We start from the raw sequence: 18,775 nt of genomic DNA, 5'->3' as shown, positions 1-18,775 counted from the left end.
AGCTCTGGGGTCAGGTGAGGCTGGACTAAGTGATCTCTAAAGACTTTTCCTCTTCTAAAATTCAATTAGTCTAGATCTCCATATATTTGGTCTAGTCTTGTGAGTACATCAGTTTATGGAATGGCTGGTGAAAAAACCATGTCCAGTGATGCCGAATGGAATAGCAATTCTCCTGAAACACAATCTTTTTTTCAATTTAATTTTTAATTTTTAAATTAAATTAAATTTTAATTTTTTTAGAATATCTTTTTCATGGTTCCACGATTCATGTTCTTTCCCTTCCCCTCAAGTCTCCCCCCCAACTTCCCTGTTAGCCAATGTGCAATTCCATTGGGTTTTACATGTATCACTGATCAAGACCTAGTTCCATATTATTGATATTTGCACTAGGGTGATCGATTGCTTAGAGTCTACATCCCCAATCATATCCCCATCAACCCAAGTGATCAAGCAGTTGTTTTACTTCTGTGAAACACATAGTCTTAAAGATTTCCTTACTGAAGGGTTAAGTGTCTTACCCATAGCCAGATGACTAGTACATGGCCCTTGAACTCCAATCAATCAAGCAATTGATCAATAAGTATTTGTTTACTGATGGAGTCAGAATGCAGAGGAAAGCGTGCCATCGTTCACTTCATTTCCTCCATGAACTTTTCTTTAGTGTAAGTGATATGTGTCATTTTTCACAACATAAAGAACATGGAAATAATGCATTTCATTATAACACTTGTGCTACCTATGTCATATTATCTGCCATTTTGAGGAAGGGGGCAAAGTGGGAAGGAGAGATAGAACACAGATGGCAAAATGTCAGAAAATATTTATTAAAAATTCTATCAACGTGCAAAAAAAATTTTAAGTTTTATAAGTATTTGCTAAACACTTACTATGTGCCAGGTGCTTGTTTGTTTCTGGGGATACAAAGCCATGAAATAATGTCTGCCCTTGAGGACCTTGTATTATCTTGGGGAGATATCATGTACACATAAGTAGAAGCGACGTATATATACAATAAAATGAAAGGCAATTTTAGGGAGGAGGTGGCAGCAATGGGGGTGGTGGTGGAAGGTGTTGGCTCAGGAAAAGCATTATTAGGAAGGAGCCAGAAATTCCACAGGATATTGGGAATCTGTGAATGATCCTGGAGAAAAAAAACCAAGAGAGGAATGTTGCAGCTTTTAACTAGCCAAGTTTATTTTCAAGTGATGACTTATAAGCATTGTTTTTCCAAGTTGGAGCGATATGGTTGACAGATGAAGTCAGTTGTTTCCAAAATACTGGGACAGTAAGGGTTGAATATATATGTTCATGTTCATATTATATATTACTTACAGTTCTGTAAGAACCCTTCCTTCAGGGGCAGCTAGGTAGCACCATGGATAAAGTTCTAGGTCTGGAGTCAGGACGACTTGGATTCAAATGTGACCTCAAATACTTCTTAGCTGTGTGATTCTAGGCAAGTCACTTAACCCTGACAGCCTAGCTCTTACAACTCTTCGGTCTTGGAATCAATATTTAGTATCAGTTCCAAGACAGAAGATAAGGGTTAAAAAACCCAACTCTTCATGAACTTCTAATCTAATATTGATTCTGGTCAGAGAGCCCTTCAGAATGAAAGGTCTGATCACTCTGCTTCAACTGGGGTGGACTTTGCACCTTGTAGAAAAAGTTAGGAGACATTCTCTTTGAAAACTTTTTTTTCTGCCTGTAAAAGGCAGTGAGGTGGTAAAGCAGATAGAACATTTGGCCTGAAGTCAGGAAGACCTGAGTCCAAATCTGACCTCAGACACATTATCTTTGTGACCTTGGTCAAGTTGCCTCTGTTTGCCTCATTTTCTTCAACTGTAAGATGTCAATCTTAATAGCACCTGCCAGACAGGGTTGTTGTGAGGATCAAATGAGATAATATTTGTAAAGCACTTAGCATGGTGCTTGGCACATAGTGGATGCTTAATAAATACATGTTTCCTTCTTTCTTCCATGTCATATTTTGATTGCATAAATTAAAAAGAGGTGGTTTTAGTTGAATTCAAAAAACATTTTTGATGCCCATCATTGGTCAAGGATAGAAAAATTAAATGAAACACATTGCTTAGAGAAGCCATAATTTAGTTGGGGCATGGAGGAAGGGGTGGGATAAGATAAATAACTATAACTTAGAATATGATAGATACAGAGGAAAGGTCAGAAGATCTTCAATTTAGAGCTAGAAGGGAAATTACAACCCACCTAGTCCAATCCCTTCATCTTACAATTAATTCTTCATCTTATAAAATGGAGAAAATAAAAGCACCTACTGCACAAGGTCATTGTAATAATTAAATGAGATCTTAATTATAAAGTCCTTATAACGCAGTGCCTGGCACATAGTAAGCACTAAATAAATGTTAGTTTTATTATTGTGATTAATCTTCCAAAAAGAATCACTCTAGGATTATTGTCAAATGAAAAGGGACTAGCTTTTTTCTGGTTGGCCTCAGAGGGCAGAACTAGGGACAATAGGTGAAAACTGAGGAGAGGCAGATTTGGGCGTGAGAAAAAAAGGAAAAAATCTTTATCCGAATTATCCTAAAGTGGAAGGGGCTTTAAGGGGATGGTTGAGTCCCCTTCATTGGAAGTCTTCAGGCAAAGCCAGGGATGACCAAAGAATTCCACTTTAGAGCTGGAAAGAATCTCCTCAATCTGAACCAGTCACAAAGGAGAATGCTCATTTCAACGAACTGGGAAGTGTTTATCCAGCCTCCCCTGGAAGACATCCATCCATGACTTCTTGAGCCATTTTATTCCACTTTGGGGCACCTCTAGCCAGGGCTGTGCTGGAGAAAAGCCAACCCTGATCTTGAGAGCTGAGAGTTAAATTTTTAGTATGAGTATTTAAACCTCTAGAATCAGCAAATACTACAAATCAGGGCTTGATTTGTTGTTTTGCCTAGACTTCAGAAAGTGATAGACAAGATGTTAATAACACAGATTAAACTTAAAAATGAAATGTGTCTAAATGTATTGGACTTCTCTACTAGCAGCAATGCAATGATCCAGGAAAATTCTGAAGGACTTATGAGAAAGAACGCTGTCCACATTCAGAGGAAGAACTATGGGAGTAGAAACAGAAGAAAAACATTTCCTTAATCACATGGTTCGATGGGAATATGATTAGGGATGCAGACTCTAAACAGTCCCCTAGTACAAATATTAATAATATGGAAATGTGTCTTGATCAATGACACATGTAAAATCCAGTGGAATTGCACACTGGCTACAGGAGAGGGTAGGAGGAGGGAGGGAAAGAACATGATTCATGTAACCATGGGAAAATATTCTAAAATAAATAAATATTTTTAAAAAGTGAATTGTGTCTACATTTCCCTCCCTCTGCACTCCCTCCAGTTGTTAAACATTTAAAACATTTACCCCTAGTTCTGATTTACTGTCTTTAATCATTTTAATGTTTACTTCCATAACCTCTACTCATTGCTTCTGGTTCTTTAATCTGGGGTCAAAAATAAACCTTTGGATGATTTCATGCAAAATCACAGGTACTCCAATTAAGGGAGGAAGGGTGCTATGGTGGTTAGAGTATGAAACTGGCAGTAGACCACCTTCACTTGTCAGGGATGTTGAGAAAGGTTCTTGTGTAGATGCAAGCTGAACTGGCTGCCCACTGAGAGCCTACCCAACTTCGTGATTCTGGGCAGAATAAAGGTTGACTCTCTACTGATGCCAAGACCTCAAACCCCAGAACTTGTCTCTGCTCCACAATTTCTGATACCATCTTTTCTTAAATTATTATTTTCTTGGTTATTTAGTTCTTCCTCATTAAAAACAGTGAAGATTGTGCAAATTCCTGACCTTCTGTGCCATATAAATATAATGCCTTCCTGCAAAATTAAATACTAAAGCCAAAGGATTTTTCCAAGTTATGTTTTGAATTTTCAGCAGCATTTTTAACATGATTATTGTAGCAAGCATGATACAATATGCCCCATGACCTTCTAGTTAACGTCAAACTTGCATCAGATTTGTGAATTGGGAAGCTTCCTCCTATCATTTCCAGAATTTCTGTGAATATATGTCTTTAAAATCCTTATTCCAAAGATATCAGATTATCTTCCTGAGGATTTTCCTATTAGTTACCAAATATAAGTAGCTCAGTTACCTTTCACCAAGTTTAGAGTTCTAAGGTCATTTTTTGATGTGCAAGTACCAGTGATAGAACTATCAAGTGAAGAAAAAATATTTATTGTATTTTGTGACTAATTGGTAAGTTGGTGGCACTTTGAAAGCTCTAAGACAATTCTAGTTGCTAGTCACCCTAGATTTTACTTTATGTAAGCCGTTAGATCAATAATGTAAGCATAATCTACCTGTCCTTATCCTGCTTACATATTTAGCAGTAGGTCAATGACTTTTAAAAAAAAGTACATTCACTATTGGTTCCAAGGTAGAAGAACAATAAAGGTTGGGCAATTGGAGTTAAGTGACTTGCCCAAGGTCACACAGCTAGGAAGCATCTGAGGTCAGATTTGAACCTAGGTCCTCCCAACCTGCCTCTCCATCCACTGATAATCTCTTAGCTTCCCCTAGATCACTTTATTCTTACTGCATCAGTTCATCTTTGGCAAACGTCATCAATATAGACCTCTTTTACTAATACGAAAAAAATTTTCAGAGAAACCCAATAATTTACCCATCTTTGCATCTATGCCAGCATGTATCTTAGCATACTACATACAACAGGTACTAAATAGATGTTTACTAAATAAAAGGATGAATTAGATCTCTAAAAGAAAAAATCATTGTATAATTTCATGGCAAACTAATTGTTCTTCATTGGATACATGTAGTCTTCTAGTGAGGCCAAATGGATTATGCTGAAGGATTAAGTAGGAAGTTGACTAGTATTCCCATATATATATGTGGCAGATGGCAGTCATTTTTATATGTGTACAGAGAATGTTGACTATCTAATTTAATCACTGTTATTTATCTTGCCATTTGGTTTTAATCAAATGGCTCTTGCTGCTGGGTATGGTCTGGCATAGAGATGGATCAGTGGGGATTCCAGTTATGGTTTTGAGTAAATGAAGACCCAACAACCCAAATGAAGATCCAATTCTCAATCTGGTATGGCTAAGAGTAGGTGCTACATAAGTTTTAGTCATCAATTATGGTGCTTTCTTCCCCTTCTTTCAGTGGATAAAATAACTAATAACAGTGCTTCTTCTTTAAACTTTACCTCTTCAGTTCTACTCAAATGCTAAGCACTTCCCGAAACCACAGGCTCACTATGGGCTGGTGCCACGGTGCTTAAGACCTCTGGTTGTCTAAGGACTAGGCTGTTGAAGCTTTACTATCTACACACAAAAAGGTAATTATAGAAAAGTTAAACTCCAACTAGCCAACCACACCCTTTCATTACTCTAAACTTTCTAAATGATCAAAATGGAATAATTCATGTAGAAGGGTTGATTAGATTCTAGCGGGAGTTCATTCAAGTCATTCATTCAATAATGCCATAAACTCAAGTCAATAAAAGCTGACGTTTACTTAATGAAGCCTTATATAATTTTTAGAATCTTAAGAAGTAGAAAGAATCTCAATGGCAATTTCATCCAGTCCATATCTGAAAAAAAAAATTGCCATTATAACTTCTTGATAAGTGGTCATCCAGCTTCTGCCCAAAGCTCTTCAGTGGGGGGAGGGGGGGGAACTGACTACTAGCATTCTTCAGAGAGAGTCCATCTTACATCTGAATGGTTCTCTTTGTTAGGAAGTTTCTTCCTGACATCAAACATTATTCTACCCCTCTCTATCTTCCAGGGCAGTTAGGTGGCACAGTGTACAAAGTTGATGGGCTTGGATTCAGGAAGGTATCTTCCTGAGATCAAATCTAGCCTTAGATACTTACTAGCTGTATGACCCTGGACAAGTCACTTAACACTGTTTGCCTCTATTGCCTCATCTGTAAAATGGGCAGAAGAAGGAAATAGCAAACGATTCCAGTATCTTTGCCCAGAAAACCCCAACTGGGGTCACAGAGAAGTAGGACATGACCAGAATGTTTGAACAACAAAACTTTATCTTCTAACACTTGCTCTTAGTTCTTCCCTTTAGGACCAACTCTATTTTTACATGACTTCAGGTAGAACCACAGAACTTCAGTTTGGAGTATCATAGTGAACAGAATTGTGGACCTGCAGTGAGGAAGAACTAAATTTAAATCCAAATTCAATCATTAGCTGTATTATTGTGGGCAAGTCTACTCCACCACTCTAAGCTGGTTTTCTCATCTAGATGGAAAATGGGAATAATAAAAAGTATCTGCCTTCCAGATATTGTTGTGAAGATTAAAGAAAACAATTCATGTAACAACCCTTTATAAACCTTCAAGTCCTAGAGAAATATGAGTCACAATTATTATTATTAATATTATTGTTCTTCATTCTTATAGTGGGGCTAAGCTAGTAGGTTAAATGTTCTTAAAAATCTAAACCAGTTAAAATATCAAGTTATATTCCTTTACAAAGTTTATTTCAAGGAGTCATTCTGTACCAAAAAAGTTAACAGCTGGAAGGACCCTTAGGAACCATATAGTCCAATTCTCTCACTTTACAGATGAATAAAGTGAGGACTCACAAAATAATGTGGCTTGCTAAAAGGCATAAAACTAGTTAGTAGTTAGGTTAGAATTAGAACCCATTTCAACTGATGCCCAGTAATGTCAGCCTGAGTGTTTAATGTCTAAGTTTTCAGTTTCTTTGTTTTTCTTTGCATAGAATATGCTTTTGATTTTTTTTGGGGGGGGGATGAGGAATAGGGGAAACAGCTTTATTCCACAGGGGGTTTATTTATATTCAGTTTGCTCCAAACACTGACAAGGGGTATATGTGCAAATCATTGTCTTTCTCTGAGTTATTCTATTCCAAGAATATTTCCATGAGTGATTGTTGCAAAAGAATGCACATACTGAAATGTAGCTGCATTGATACGCTTGTCAATAAGGAGCCAGAAGATTACTTGCTTTAGACAGCTAAAATGGAGGTGAGATGGTTAGACTGAATATTAAACTTGGAAGGAAAAAAAATAAAGATTTTTTTTCTGCATATTTTCCCCCAATGGATGAATCAATGTTTTTATTCTTTGTAAAGTGCTCAAAACTGAAAAAACAAGACCTTTATGAAAAACATTTGCAACTAGGAAGACAAATGGCAAAACATAACTCCTTGGTGTGGAAAGAATGAACCTGTGTTCAAATTCTGTCACTGTTTTCTCTCTGTATGACTTGGGTCAAATTATTTAATTTGTTTCCTTATCTAAAAAGTAAGGACATTGGATTAGATGACTTCTGGGGGGTATCTTTCAGCTCAAAATCTATAATTCTATGATTCCTTCCCCTGCAGAATCCCTATATCCCATTCTGGTGCCAGGGATAAAAAAAATGAAAATAAAAAAAGTTGAGTTTCAGATTTCAATGCAAAACCAAGACCAATATGCTTATTCTGCATTTGAGAATTAAGAAACTTCTAAATTCTTACTAAAAATCTCTTTTCCTTTCTCTCTCCATTGCTTCATTATTTTCTCTCGACTTAAAAAATACTTTTAGCCATACTTTGTAGCTACTTCTATGGATCTCCCTAAAGATTTATTGATGGAATTGGGTAAAAGGCTATTATAGGTGGTCATGTCAATGTATTCCCTGAGCCATCCCCTGTATGTGAGCAGAGGAAAGAAATGATTGGCAAGTTCTTTGAAGACCAAGACAAGAGAGGACGCCATTTTTACCTTGCAGCCTTCACAAGCATGTACTCCGTAGTGGAACCCAGAAGCTTTATCCCCACAGACTCGGCATTCGATGGCCATAAGGGAGTTAGAAGACTCTTCATGAGGTTTATTGTAGAGCTGAGTTTTTTCAGAATAATAAGGAGGGGATGGAGGTTCCACCTTGATAGCACCTGTGTTTGGAGGAACATTGAAAAGACCAAGTTTTTAATGGGAAGCAAATGCTTGAGTGGGTCACAGGCACTGGGGATCCTAAAGCCTAATATCAAAAGTTAGGCTGGATGACAGGAATGGTGAAGGTGATCCTGCTGCATATGGGTAATAGTGGTCTTTTGTCATTCTACTAACACAGATTCCAAATTCGGTAAACCTGGAGGCAGGGAGGCTAGCCCTTATATAGGCTTTGAAGACTTGGACCACCTGAGAATTGGACTTTGAACATAGAATGGAAGTGTGGGAGTGGACACTGCAAGGCAAATAGGTGATTGGGGAACTATAGTGCTGAGAAAGCACTAGGGACTGGGTTGGAATTGGGAATAAGTTGGAAGGTTCATAACTACTATCTTCAAACATATGAAAAATAGTCATAGGCAAAGGAGCAGAAAGTAGAAGTAGGATGAAGTCGGGTCCAGTAGAAGAAAGATGTTCTGAACAATTAGATCTGAATAATGCTTTCACCTAGTGATTTCCACATCACTGAAGGTGTTTAATGAGAAACTTGGATGTTCTAGTGGTTGGGAATTGCTGTTCAGCCATAAACTGGATGCATGGCATCTGAAGTTCCTTAGAGTTCCAAGATTTTTTTTTTGATACATCTTGATAAGATTTTGCTCTTTAGATGTAGCTCTAAATCATACTAACAGAATTAATCTACTCCATGGGCTTCCCAGTGAGAATCGAGCAGGTGTGCTTGTCTTGGAGGGACATGAGACCAATCCGCTCCCAGCTGGTGAAATAATTTTAAAAATGATTCCTCTAAGAGCCAGAATACCTCTAATGAGGAAGCAATTTATTGTCTTTCCACCAGTAGAACCAGGCCCATTAAATGGTAACCTTAAGATCTAACTAGATGCCCTACATATAAATCTATCTGCGCATAAGTTAGAAATAAAGGAAGCTCCTGAATTCTTACTAATTCCCTGAAGATGTTTGCTAAAATGACCTGAAATGAAAGAGTTGCCAGTTGCAATCATTCCTTTGGAAATCTGGCCTATAAGACATGTATACAAAAAGAAAAGTCAAGGAAATGTACTTCATTTTGAGAAATCTATTCTAATAACAACCCTAAGTTGATTTGGAAAAAAACTCAAGACCTAGCAACATCCCCAAATCTTCTACATTTATATTTGTGTTGGGAAATAAAATTTAAATGAGACCTGTAGTATTTTTAGCACGAATACAGGGAAAATGGGCAACTTTATACAATATTAATAATAGGAATAGGAGACATTTAATAATTGCTGGATATTTAATAATTCCTGGAATAGGAATAGGAGATATTTAATAATTGCTACAATCTAGTAGTAGAATTGTTCGTTTATTAACATCTAAATGACCAAAGAAACTCAGAGGCGAGGTTCCCTTGAGCTCGAATGCAATTGGCATTAAGGCCAAGGTTGCTACTGGCTAGGAGGATTAAAAAAGTATATGAAGGGAGTCTGAAAAATCAAGATAGATTTTAGGGCATAGCACAGTGCCTGGCACATAGAAAGTGTTTAATAAATATTGATTGATTGATCTTAAGAGGATCTGAGAAAGTATGGCTTTAGTAAGTGTCAATGATTTCAAAAGTGAGGAATGAAGTTCTGACACCTTTATCTTCCATCTACTGAGGGAAGGAGCTATAAACAGGTAAAGCATACTGGGAAGTGCCCCTCATTTAGAGATTCATCTGGATTAACAATTCCTCTTTTAAAATGACAACCATATTTAAAAATCTAATCTTAATGCTAACCATCTGGAAAAGTTGTTAGTCATATCTTCCTAATAGAATTATCATCTTATCCAGACTTCTTTCCCTTCCAACCCTGAGCTGAGTTGACAGTGGGAGTTCTGATGTTTGTTCTATTGTGTCTATCTATGGAGTATAAAGTTCTAGCGACAATCTAGTATAATGACCATCTGAGCAATGTGGAAAGTGGAAATAAAGTTCATACTTGGACATTCTTGGAGTTTCAGGTCATATTTGTAATCAGGAACCATTGGATCAGCCCTTGTGAATGGAATGTCTTCATAATGTGGGGTGGAAATGCTGGAGAAGTCAACAGTGGTGAAGGGTTTGATGTCAAAGGAGTGGGAGTGGTCATCCATGACAGACAGATCCACGGAGCTGATCCCAAAGTTGGTGGGCCAAAATGGCATCTCTGTGTCAACCATGGCAATGCCTAGAACCAAAAAGAAGAACAACGATGATAGGTGTGAAGTTTAGAACCAACACCTAGAGCAAAGTAATATACCAGTGAAATGACTGTATAGTTAGGGAAAGGAAGTGAAGAAGCTTTGGTAGTGGTTAATCTTTAGACAAACACAATAATGGGAGTTTCATCTACACAGGAACACTTTCTCAATACCATTTTCCTTGTTTGAGCTGGAGAAAAAAGGTGCAACATCTTTATCTTGTTGTCTCAGGACGATCTTAGAACAACAGTTCTCTGTACAGCATTTCACAAACAGCCTTGCTCTTCACTTAATTTTAGTGATTACAATTTCTCCTACTCCATCCAATGTCATTCATTAATACTGATAATAATCATTTTGTATCTAGAATCTCCTTTGAATTCTCAAAATTGAAGGCCCTAAATATATCTCCTTAGCTTGCAAAGGGTAGATTAGTGTAGTTTCTAATTTGATGCCTGTAACAGTCTTGAAGTGGGCATAATTTGCATTTTGGTAAATTGATTCGTTTTATTTGCATCATGGAGAAAGAATACTATTTAGGCCTCTACCTAAATAAATAAATACCTTTCAGGAAATCGTCTCCTAAGAGGCCTAGATTTGACTCAGTCAGTCAATAAATATTTACTGAATTCTTTAAAATGGTCCAGACTAGAAACATGGGAAGGGGCCTGATTATCACAAGTTTTCAATACCAAATAGAGGAGTTTGCATTTGATCCCAGAAGCAATAAGGAGATCCTGGATGTCACTGATTGATTGAAAGAGAGAGAGAGAAATCCAGACAGACAGATAGAGACAAGAGACACAAGGAAACACAGAGAGAAAGAGAAATAGAGGAAAGAGAAAGAATGTATGAGAAAGAGAGAGAGTAGAATCAAGCAAATGCTTTACAAAGAGCCCAGTAGAGGACTGATTGGAGTGGGAAGAAACCTGAGGCAGAGAGCCCAATTAGAAAGCTATTGCAGTCATCCAGGTGAGAGGTAATAAGGACTTGAATGAGGGTGGCAGCTGTGTGAGTGGAAAGGCGACATATGAGAGATATTGAGAAAAGAGAAATGACAAGATGCGATAATAGATTGGTTATGTGGGCTGAGTGAAAATGAGGAGTTGATGATGGCACTGAGGAGCCTGGATGACTAGAAGGATAGTGGTGCCCTTACCCTTGATGGTATTAGGGAAATTTAGAAGAGAAACCCAGAGTGTAATCCTGGTTACAGTCCTTGTTTGAGCAGATTATTTTGAGTTTTCTCACCTGTAATATGGGGGCAATAATATTTACACTACTCAGCTCATCTGTTGGCTGTGAAGAAAGCACTTTGGAAATCTGAAAGCATTCTATAAATGGGAATTATTGTACCTCCCCTAATATTTCTGCAGTGTGGACTCTAGCTTTCACAAAAAGGAACTCAAATAGAAGGTTATGATGATCAGTTTCCTTTTAATGACTAACAATAATTGGCATTTTTTAGAACTGTCATGTTTGCAAAGCACTTTACATAGATTATTTTATCCTCACAACGACCCACGGAAGTAGGTGCTGTTATCATTCCCATTTTATAGATAAGGAAATTTAGGCTTAGAGAGGTCAAGGGACTTGTTCCTGGGTCACACCGTTAAGTGGTTGAGGCAGGTTTTGAATTTAGATCTTCTCATATTCATATTAAGTATTTTTTGCACTCTGCCACCTGGCTGTCTCCTAAGTTCTGCCTTTCCTTCAACAAGTGGACCAAATATGGTAGACAGGACGCATTGGAAACAGATGTCATGAGGACTGAGATTTCTTGAGAATAAAAATCTAGCCCTGCATTTTTCAAAGAAACTTCTCAGTGAAGAAATTGCCGCTCTTCCAATAGCCCTGGGATGCAATGCTATTTAAATAAGGCAGAACAGAGTTGCCTTCCAAAGTTTTCTGCTTGGGATGTTGGATGACACATAGACTTCTAAGTCTCCGATGGGTAATCACTGCTGGAGAAGTAAAAAACACAGAGGGAGGCGTGATTCCGAGTAGTTAACATGGACTTGTGACCCAATCATTGCAGTCTGTTAGACTTTAAACCTTTATATAAGAGGAATCGGTCTGATTTGGTTTACTTGGAGCCAGCTCATAGTATTCAGGAGTGCAGCCAAAGAAGTCAGTCACTACAAATTTTAAATTTTAACTCTTTTATCAAATATCCTGGGAGGGAGCTGGGCCATTTGGCACTCTGAAAATGAGGGAGGACTGACAGTGGAGGCAAAGAGGCCATGGGTGCTAAGGAGTGGCATTGGCTAGTAGCTATAGTAAGGGGTTATGGCTGAGGAGTGGGAGGAAGAATAGTGGGATGTCTCTACATAAAAGGCTCTTTCACAGCTGGCCTCCCCATTCCCCAGCAATACAGTGAAGCCCATGGACCTCTATTCAGATGCTTTTTAATGCCCCAAATAAGAATGTAGAGTTACAAAGGAAGTCAACTAAATTAAAAGAGTTTTCCAAATTGCAACACTGACAGGTATGTGGACTCCAGGTGAAGAATCTCTGCTCTACACTAAATGGCAATGAATATATTCCTTGTGCCTCCTCAGTGGTGAAGAGGTTTAAGGGAGAGAAGGACCCTGGCTGAATAAAATCTCACCTATCTGCCATGATATGGACCCGATAGCATCTAAATAGATAGGAAATCAGCAATAGACCCTTCTTCCATGGAATTAAAGAGGACACAACACCATGGTTTAGTGGGAAAGACAATTGAGTGGAGGCAGAACCAGATCTAGAACCTTGGTCCAAAACCTCGGATTCTAAACCTTGTTTTCACTAAATACCTCTGTGACCTTCTACAAATCCCTTTGTTTTTCTGAGCCTTGGTTTTTCTCATCTGAAAACTGAGGCAGATGGACTTGCTGATTTTTGCTTTAATAGGCAGGATTCCTTGATTCCATCCCTTATTCTGACTGATTTCAATCTCATGAGCAGAGGACCTGTTCTGAAAGGTTAGAGAAGAGTCAAACTAAAATAAGTTTGAATTAGGAATCTTATGAAATAAACAAAGTGCCCAGTGAACATTTATTTAAAAAAGAGAGAGAGAAAGGAACTTTGAACATGCTACAGTGGTCCCAGGAGGGGATACTGGGCACTCACTCTGTTCACATGTCTGAATGTCTATACAAACAAGAACCCAAACAACCCCAAGTTATCTGGGTTACAGTGTAAACACTACAGGAAAGGGCAATGTGTGTTGGTGATGGCTTAAAGGTCATCTCTCTTTTTCTCAATGACATCCAGAGAAAAGTCACTCTTCTAAATGATGGAATTCATCAGACAACATCTCCCCTTTGAAAACTCATTTCCATGATGGAGCCTAAACCTAAGAAACTCTAAGCCATTCCAGTTCTTCTACCCATCCACCTTCGTTTTCTATATGTCCTCCTTCTACTGGTTTAATTCATTTTGTATGTGTATATATATACATTTCAAATCTTCAAAACAACAGTGATCTCAGTCTCAAGGAACAAGGACTTGCCCAGTGTGGATGAAAATGTTTTCATGTCTTTGTGGATGGTTTCATGAGCATCAGGATCAAATATGTTCATGGCCATATTGAAAGTCAAGAAAAGATGTTTAGTCTTTGATTGACTCTGGAGGAACCAATGTAAAACCTAAGCTTGTCATTTTTTCTTTGTACCAGGTCTTGGGCACAGTACATGGCACTTGGTAAATGTAGCTGAGACTCAGAGCATAAGAGAATTTTAAGTTAGGAAGAATTTTGGAGATCATTTAGCCCAATCATCTAACTCTGATTAATTTGATGAGGAGACTCGAGACCTAGAGGAGTAAGGAGTATAGCCAGTATCTGAATCCAGGGCTTCTGACATCTGGACTCAGCCCTCTTCCACTATGTAGATAGTGAAAGATTAGAAAAACAATTCATTCATATCCAGTTTTGCTTAGGGAGTTAGGGGAAAATTCTGATTTAAAAATGTTAAAAGACCAGACTTTTCTCTCTACCCTATCACCCCATCCCCCCATTCCCAAAGAATTTTTAAAAATCAGCCATTTTGTTCAAAAATTGTTCTTGTGGGAAAAAAAAGCATTGTCATACAGTATTTGTAACTAATAGCAAATCATTTGTTTAAGAAGGCAGTCTGGGGAGAAAAAAAGATGTTTTGAGTCTTTTATAATTGTCATTAAAAATATCTGGCAAAAAAAAATCTAGATATCCACTCTGCGGTCCACTATCCAATCCACTATCTAGATAGTGGAAGAGGGCTGAGTCCAGGCTCAAAAGAACCTGGCTAGGGCTTGTGTTTCATTGGCACAGCCTATGAGAAATTAAAGTCAACTTCATGCCATCCTAATAAGAATCAAGTGTTGAAATTTACACATAAAATGTGAATTTGGGCAGAATTCCACCATCAGTGTGCACCCAGTCTCTCAAAGAGTCATAGATGGTCTCTACATTAGATAAGAATACGATGCAACATGACAGTTTGGGCTTTGCTAAATAGGTGAGAAAAGAAAACTCTGTTCCCTCTAAGAAATTCTTCCTAGATGGACATATTTCCCTCCAATTGCCTTTTCACTCTTCTTCCTTCTCCATGCAGCCCTTCCTCTTTACTCTGGGACATCCTGACCTAAACATATTACACCATGGACCACAGTTACTGAGAGGCACAGAGATTCTCTGGACATTTTTATTTTATTTTGATTTAGAGAAGGGTCCAAGGAGCCTGCTTCTAATTTGGTCTCTAGAAAACATAAGCTACTGTTTCTTGCCAAACTGTAAGTCGAGTAGGTGTTTTCTGTTACTCAGTGCAATTATCCATGAAAGGACAAATGAACAAAATATTTGCATGAATAACAGGCCCCTTTCTCAGGGACATATAACCATGTCTCAATTCTCCAGCTGGGCGACACTGAGCCCTGTTGCATCAGGGCATTGCCCAGTGTTTCACAACCTTTCAATGTGTTTCAAGCAGGGAGACTGAAAATAACCTTTTTTTTTTTTTCCTGCCTTGCAATGAAGGGTATGGGTTTGTGCCATTCATCTTAGACCATCAAATTTGGCCTTAAGCTATATAATGGCCAGTGAACAGATTTTTTTGCAACTGTACACCAAGGTACAATAAATTTCAAGTAAAAAATAAAGCAGATTCTCCAATCTGATAGGCACCATCGTCATTTGTGAGAAATTGGGAATGGAGGTGGCAGAGGAGCAGGCGGGTGTAGAGAGGGGAAAAGAACAGCACATCAACTTGGAGATTAAGCACCAGAATATCATGATTTTGCTTCTTGTTTCTTTGTGGGAACAATCAAACTAAAATCTCTGATTCTTTTCTGAATTAAGGGTATTTTGCCAGAAGCTTATATCTGTACCTGGTGCTTCTCTTCCATAGTATTAAAAGACACATTAGTTAATTTTTTTGTTGATAAATGCAGGGTAATCTGTATTAGAAAGTGTTTGGTAAAATGGTTATTTGTTACAGGAAGAAGAATTGCATGCTAGAGAAAAAAAAAGAGTTGTGACTGCCACCTCCAAACCCAGGGGAGGTGACTTCAAGGAGCCACTTACTCTTATCATTATTCAATTAATAAGGGATCACTTATCCTACTAATTTTCAACCTCTATCATTCCCTGGCACACTCTTAAGTTGGTTTATAGCATAGTACTCAGAGAGAGCACACTCATTTTTCCAACTCCGACTTAATCTAGCTTTATCCAAGTCATTAATTGGTCCAGTATTAACTGTCCAGGTCCCCTCACTGTGTGAGGTAACACAAAGAGAATTCCAAGGGATCTCAGAGTTCTTGAAGTCTAGTCTTGTTAGCTTTCCTAAGAGGAAATGGAACCCCCCCCCAATGATGGTTCAAATTTAAACACAAAATGTGAATATATCATGATATACTTCATAGCAAAACAAGGGCTAGCACTCGAGTTATCAGATCTGGGTTCAAGACTTGGCTTTGCCATCCATGAAGTCCTCTTTTCTACTTTTCTTCTATCCTTATGTGCTATCAGTCTAGCTGCTAGTTTTTCTTCCTAAGTCAACCTTCCATCTATTGGGTATTTATCCTCTATGTCTTGATTTATGTTTGTTCCAACAGCCACAAAAGCAGTAGAAGCAGGTGCTGTGGAGTATTTAAAGCATGGTTAGACATTAAAAATACCAAGGTCATCCACTGTAACCTGGGCCAACACCAGTCCTGACTTCTTGTCTTGCCACTTGGACACTAATGACTCGGGAAGAGAGAATGACGCTGAGGATTTGGTGCTACAATGCCTCATTTAAATTCAGTTCAATAAAAGGCAAGACCTTTCCAATAGTATCATTAGTCTTCCTCCAAAATGAAGGCTGAACAACTGACATATGTACACAGTGTCTTCCCCATTAAATGTAAGCCCCTTGAGGGCAGAAACTGATTTTTGCTTTTTTATTTGCATCCCAGTGCTTAGCACAGTGCCTGGCCATTTATTAAACTCCTGAACTACTGACTGGTCAATTACTTACATGTATTCAGATGACATGGATTCCATGATTCCAGATACATAATTTACTACATGTGAAAATAGAAATTAAACTATAAAACGATACTTTACAATTATATAACCTTATGAAATGTATTGATATAAGTTATTATTGATTATTTTAAAATAAAAAAAATTTAAAATTGGATGTTAGATTGACCAAAATGCTCAGGGAATGGTAGTATTCTGAATAATTGATCTTTCTGGTTAATGGAGGGTTTTAAAATCTCTTTTCCTTCCTTAAAAAGTACAGTACAATAGATTGCTGTCAAAGAGTCCTGTGTTCCATCTCCCACCTCCATGAATTCACACTGACTACTTCAATGTCAACAATGTACTTCTTCATTTTCTGCCTCTAAATATATTCATCTTCCCTTAAGTCTCAGCTCAAGTGTCATCTTCTAAAATCTTTTCTTATCCCTCCTCAAGTTAATTTGTATTTATTTTATCTGTGTATAGGTTGATTACCCCCCCCCTCCCAAATAACATCCTAAGGGCAAGGAGCTTTTTGGGTTTTGCCTTAATATCCTTAGTGCCTTGTTGAATTATATTGAGTGAAGAAGGGCTTTGTAGTATAATTGAAAGCTATCATTCTAAATACCATTCTTTGTTTGGTAGTCATAAGCATAGATAAAAGCAGGTGGCATAGAATATAGTGTGTTGGTTCTGGAGTCATCAAAATCTGAGTTCAAATCCTTCTTTGGATATTTACAAGCTATAAGTAGTCTGATCCTGGGCAAATCACTTAATCACCATTTGCTTCAGTTTCCTCAACTACAAAATGGGGAACATAATAACACCTACCTGTCAGGGGTATTGTGAGGATAAAATAATACTTGTAAAGTGCTTTGTAAGTCTTAAAGTATTACAGGGATGCTGGCCGTCACTATCACCACCACTAAGACCACCATCATCCCCATCATTAGTATATGCAAAATAAAAAAGTTATCTTAAGGGAAGCCACACATTCTCTGGCCCCCAAAAATCACACAACTGAGTTGGAAAGATTAGACTAACAAAAAGCACTAATCATGAGCTAAAGTCACAGTCACAGATGCCACAGAAAGTCATGGGAGGCAGAAATCCAGTGGCCTAGAGCCAGTGGAAGTGGAAAACTAGAGAGGAAGAAGGAGAAGAACAAGCAATTTATTAGATGTCTTCTATGTGCCAGGCACTGTGCTAAGTACTTTACAAATGTGATCTAATTTGATAGAGCCATTCAGACATGAAAGGGGCCTTAAGTATAAGTATAATGTAGATTAAATATTAGGGAAGAATAATGTAAATTAAATATTCTAAGCAAGGGGAAAATAGCAAGAACAAAGTCAATAAGAAGAAAGCAGATTTGATGGGCTATGGGAATAGGGAGATCCATTTAGGAATTACCCCATTATGGTGGCTGTGGAAACCATGAGAATGAATGAAATGATTGAGAAAAGGTATATTAAGAGAGAAGAGCAGAAGAGCTGGCCCTTGTGTGCATTCAGTGGGGGCAGGGGTAGAGGGGAAGCAAAGGAACCAGAAAGGTCAGCTCATTAAAGATTCTGAGAAAAGAAACTTTCTCAATCTTCCTTGTTTATTCATTTTTGAGTTAAACAACTTTGTCAGAAAAATTAAGTAGGCTTAAAGTAATTTTAAAAATTTTATTGATGTTCTTTTAAAAAAAAATCACTGAAACTTTTGAATTGTTCAATCCTGCTCCCCTGGAATTGTCTTGTAATAATTAAAATAGTTAAGTAAAGAAGTAAATACATTTGTGATGTCAGAAAAGGTATGCTGCATTCTGCACATCAAATATGCCACCTCTCTCCCAAGAGGCAAGAGTAAGATTCACCATTGATCTTTTGAAATCAAGATTGGCCATTGCATTAATCAGGGTCCTGAAGTCTTTCAGTACTTCAGTGTGGTTATCCTGTAAATTCTTCTGGTTCTACTAACTTCAATCTCCATCAGTTCAGAGAAACCTTCCCAAGCCTACCCTAATTTCTGAGTTGCAGTTTATTCTCTCTTCCCCCTCTATTTGCTAAACTGATTATCATCCTTTGCATATTTGCCCTTTGCCATATACTGTGGGTCCTTGAAGACTGTTATTAAGCTACC

General features: G+C 37.8%; 1 protein-coding gene across 1 annotated transcript in view; it reads right to left on the bottom strand.

Annotated features, from left to right (window-relative positions):
- Positions 1 to 18,775, bottom strand: part of PPARG (peroxisome proliferator activated receptor gamma) — a 142,202-nt gene that overhangs the window by 61,993 nt on the left and 61,434 nt on the right. The window contains exons 2-3 of the mRNA XM_044666669.1: positions 9,936 to 10,163; positions 7,783 to 7,952 (exon numbers count right to left, since the gene is read on the bottom strand). Coding sequence (XP_044522604.1) covers positions 7,783 to 7,952; positions 9,936 to 10,155 — 390 coding nt within the window. The 5' untranslated portion in view covers positions 10,156 to 10,163. The remainder of the gene's footprint in view (positions 1 to 7,782; positions 7,953 to 9,935; positions 10,164 to 18,775) is intronic.

The sequence above is a fragment of the Gracilinanus agilis genome, chromosome 1 (assembly GCF_016433145.1).
Source record: "Gracilinanus agilis isolate LMUSP501 chromosome 1, AgileGrace, whole genome shotgun sequence".
Classification (NCBI taxonomy): Eukaryota; Metazoa; Chordata; class Mammalia; order Didelphimorphia; family Didelphidae; genus Gracilinanus; species Gracilinanus agilis.
This window is presented reverse-complemented; position numbering and strand designations above follow the sequence as displayed.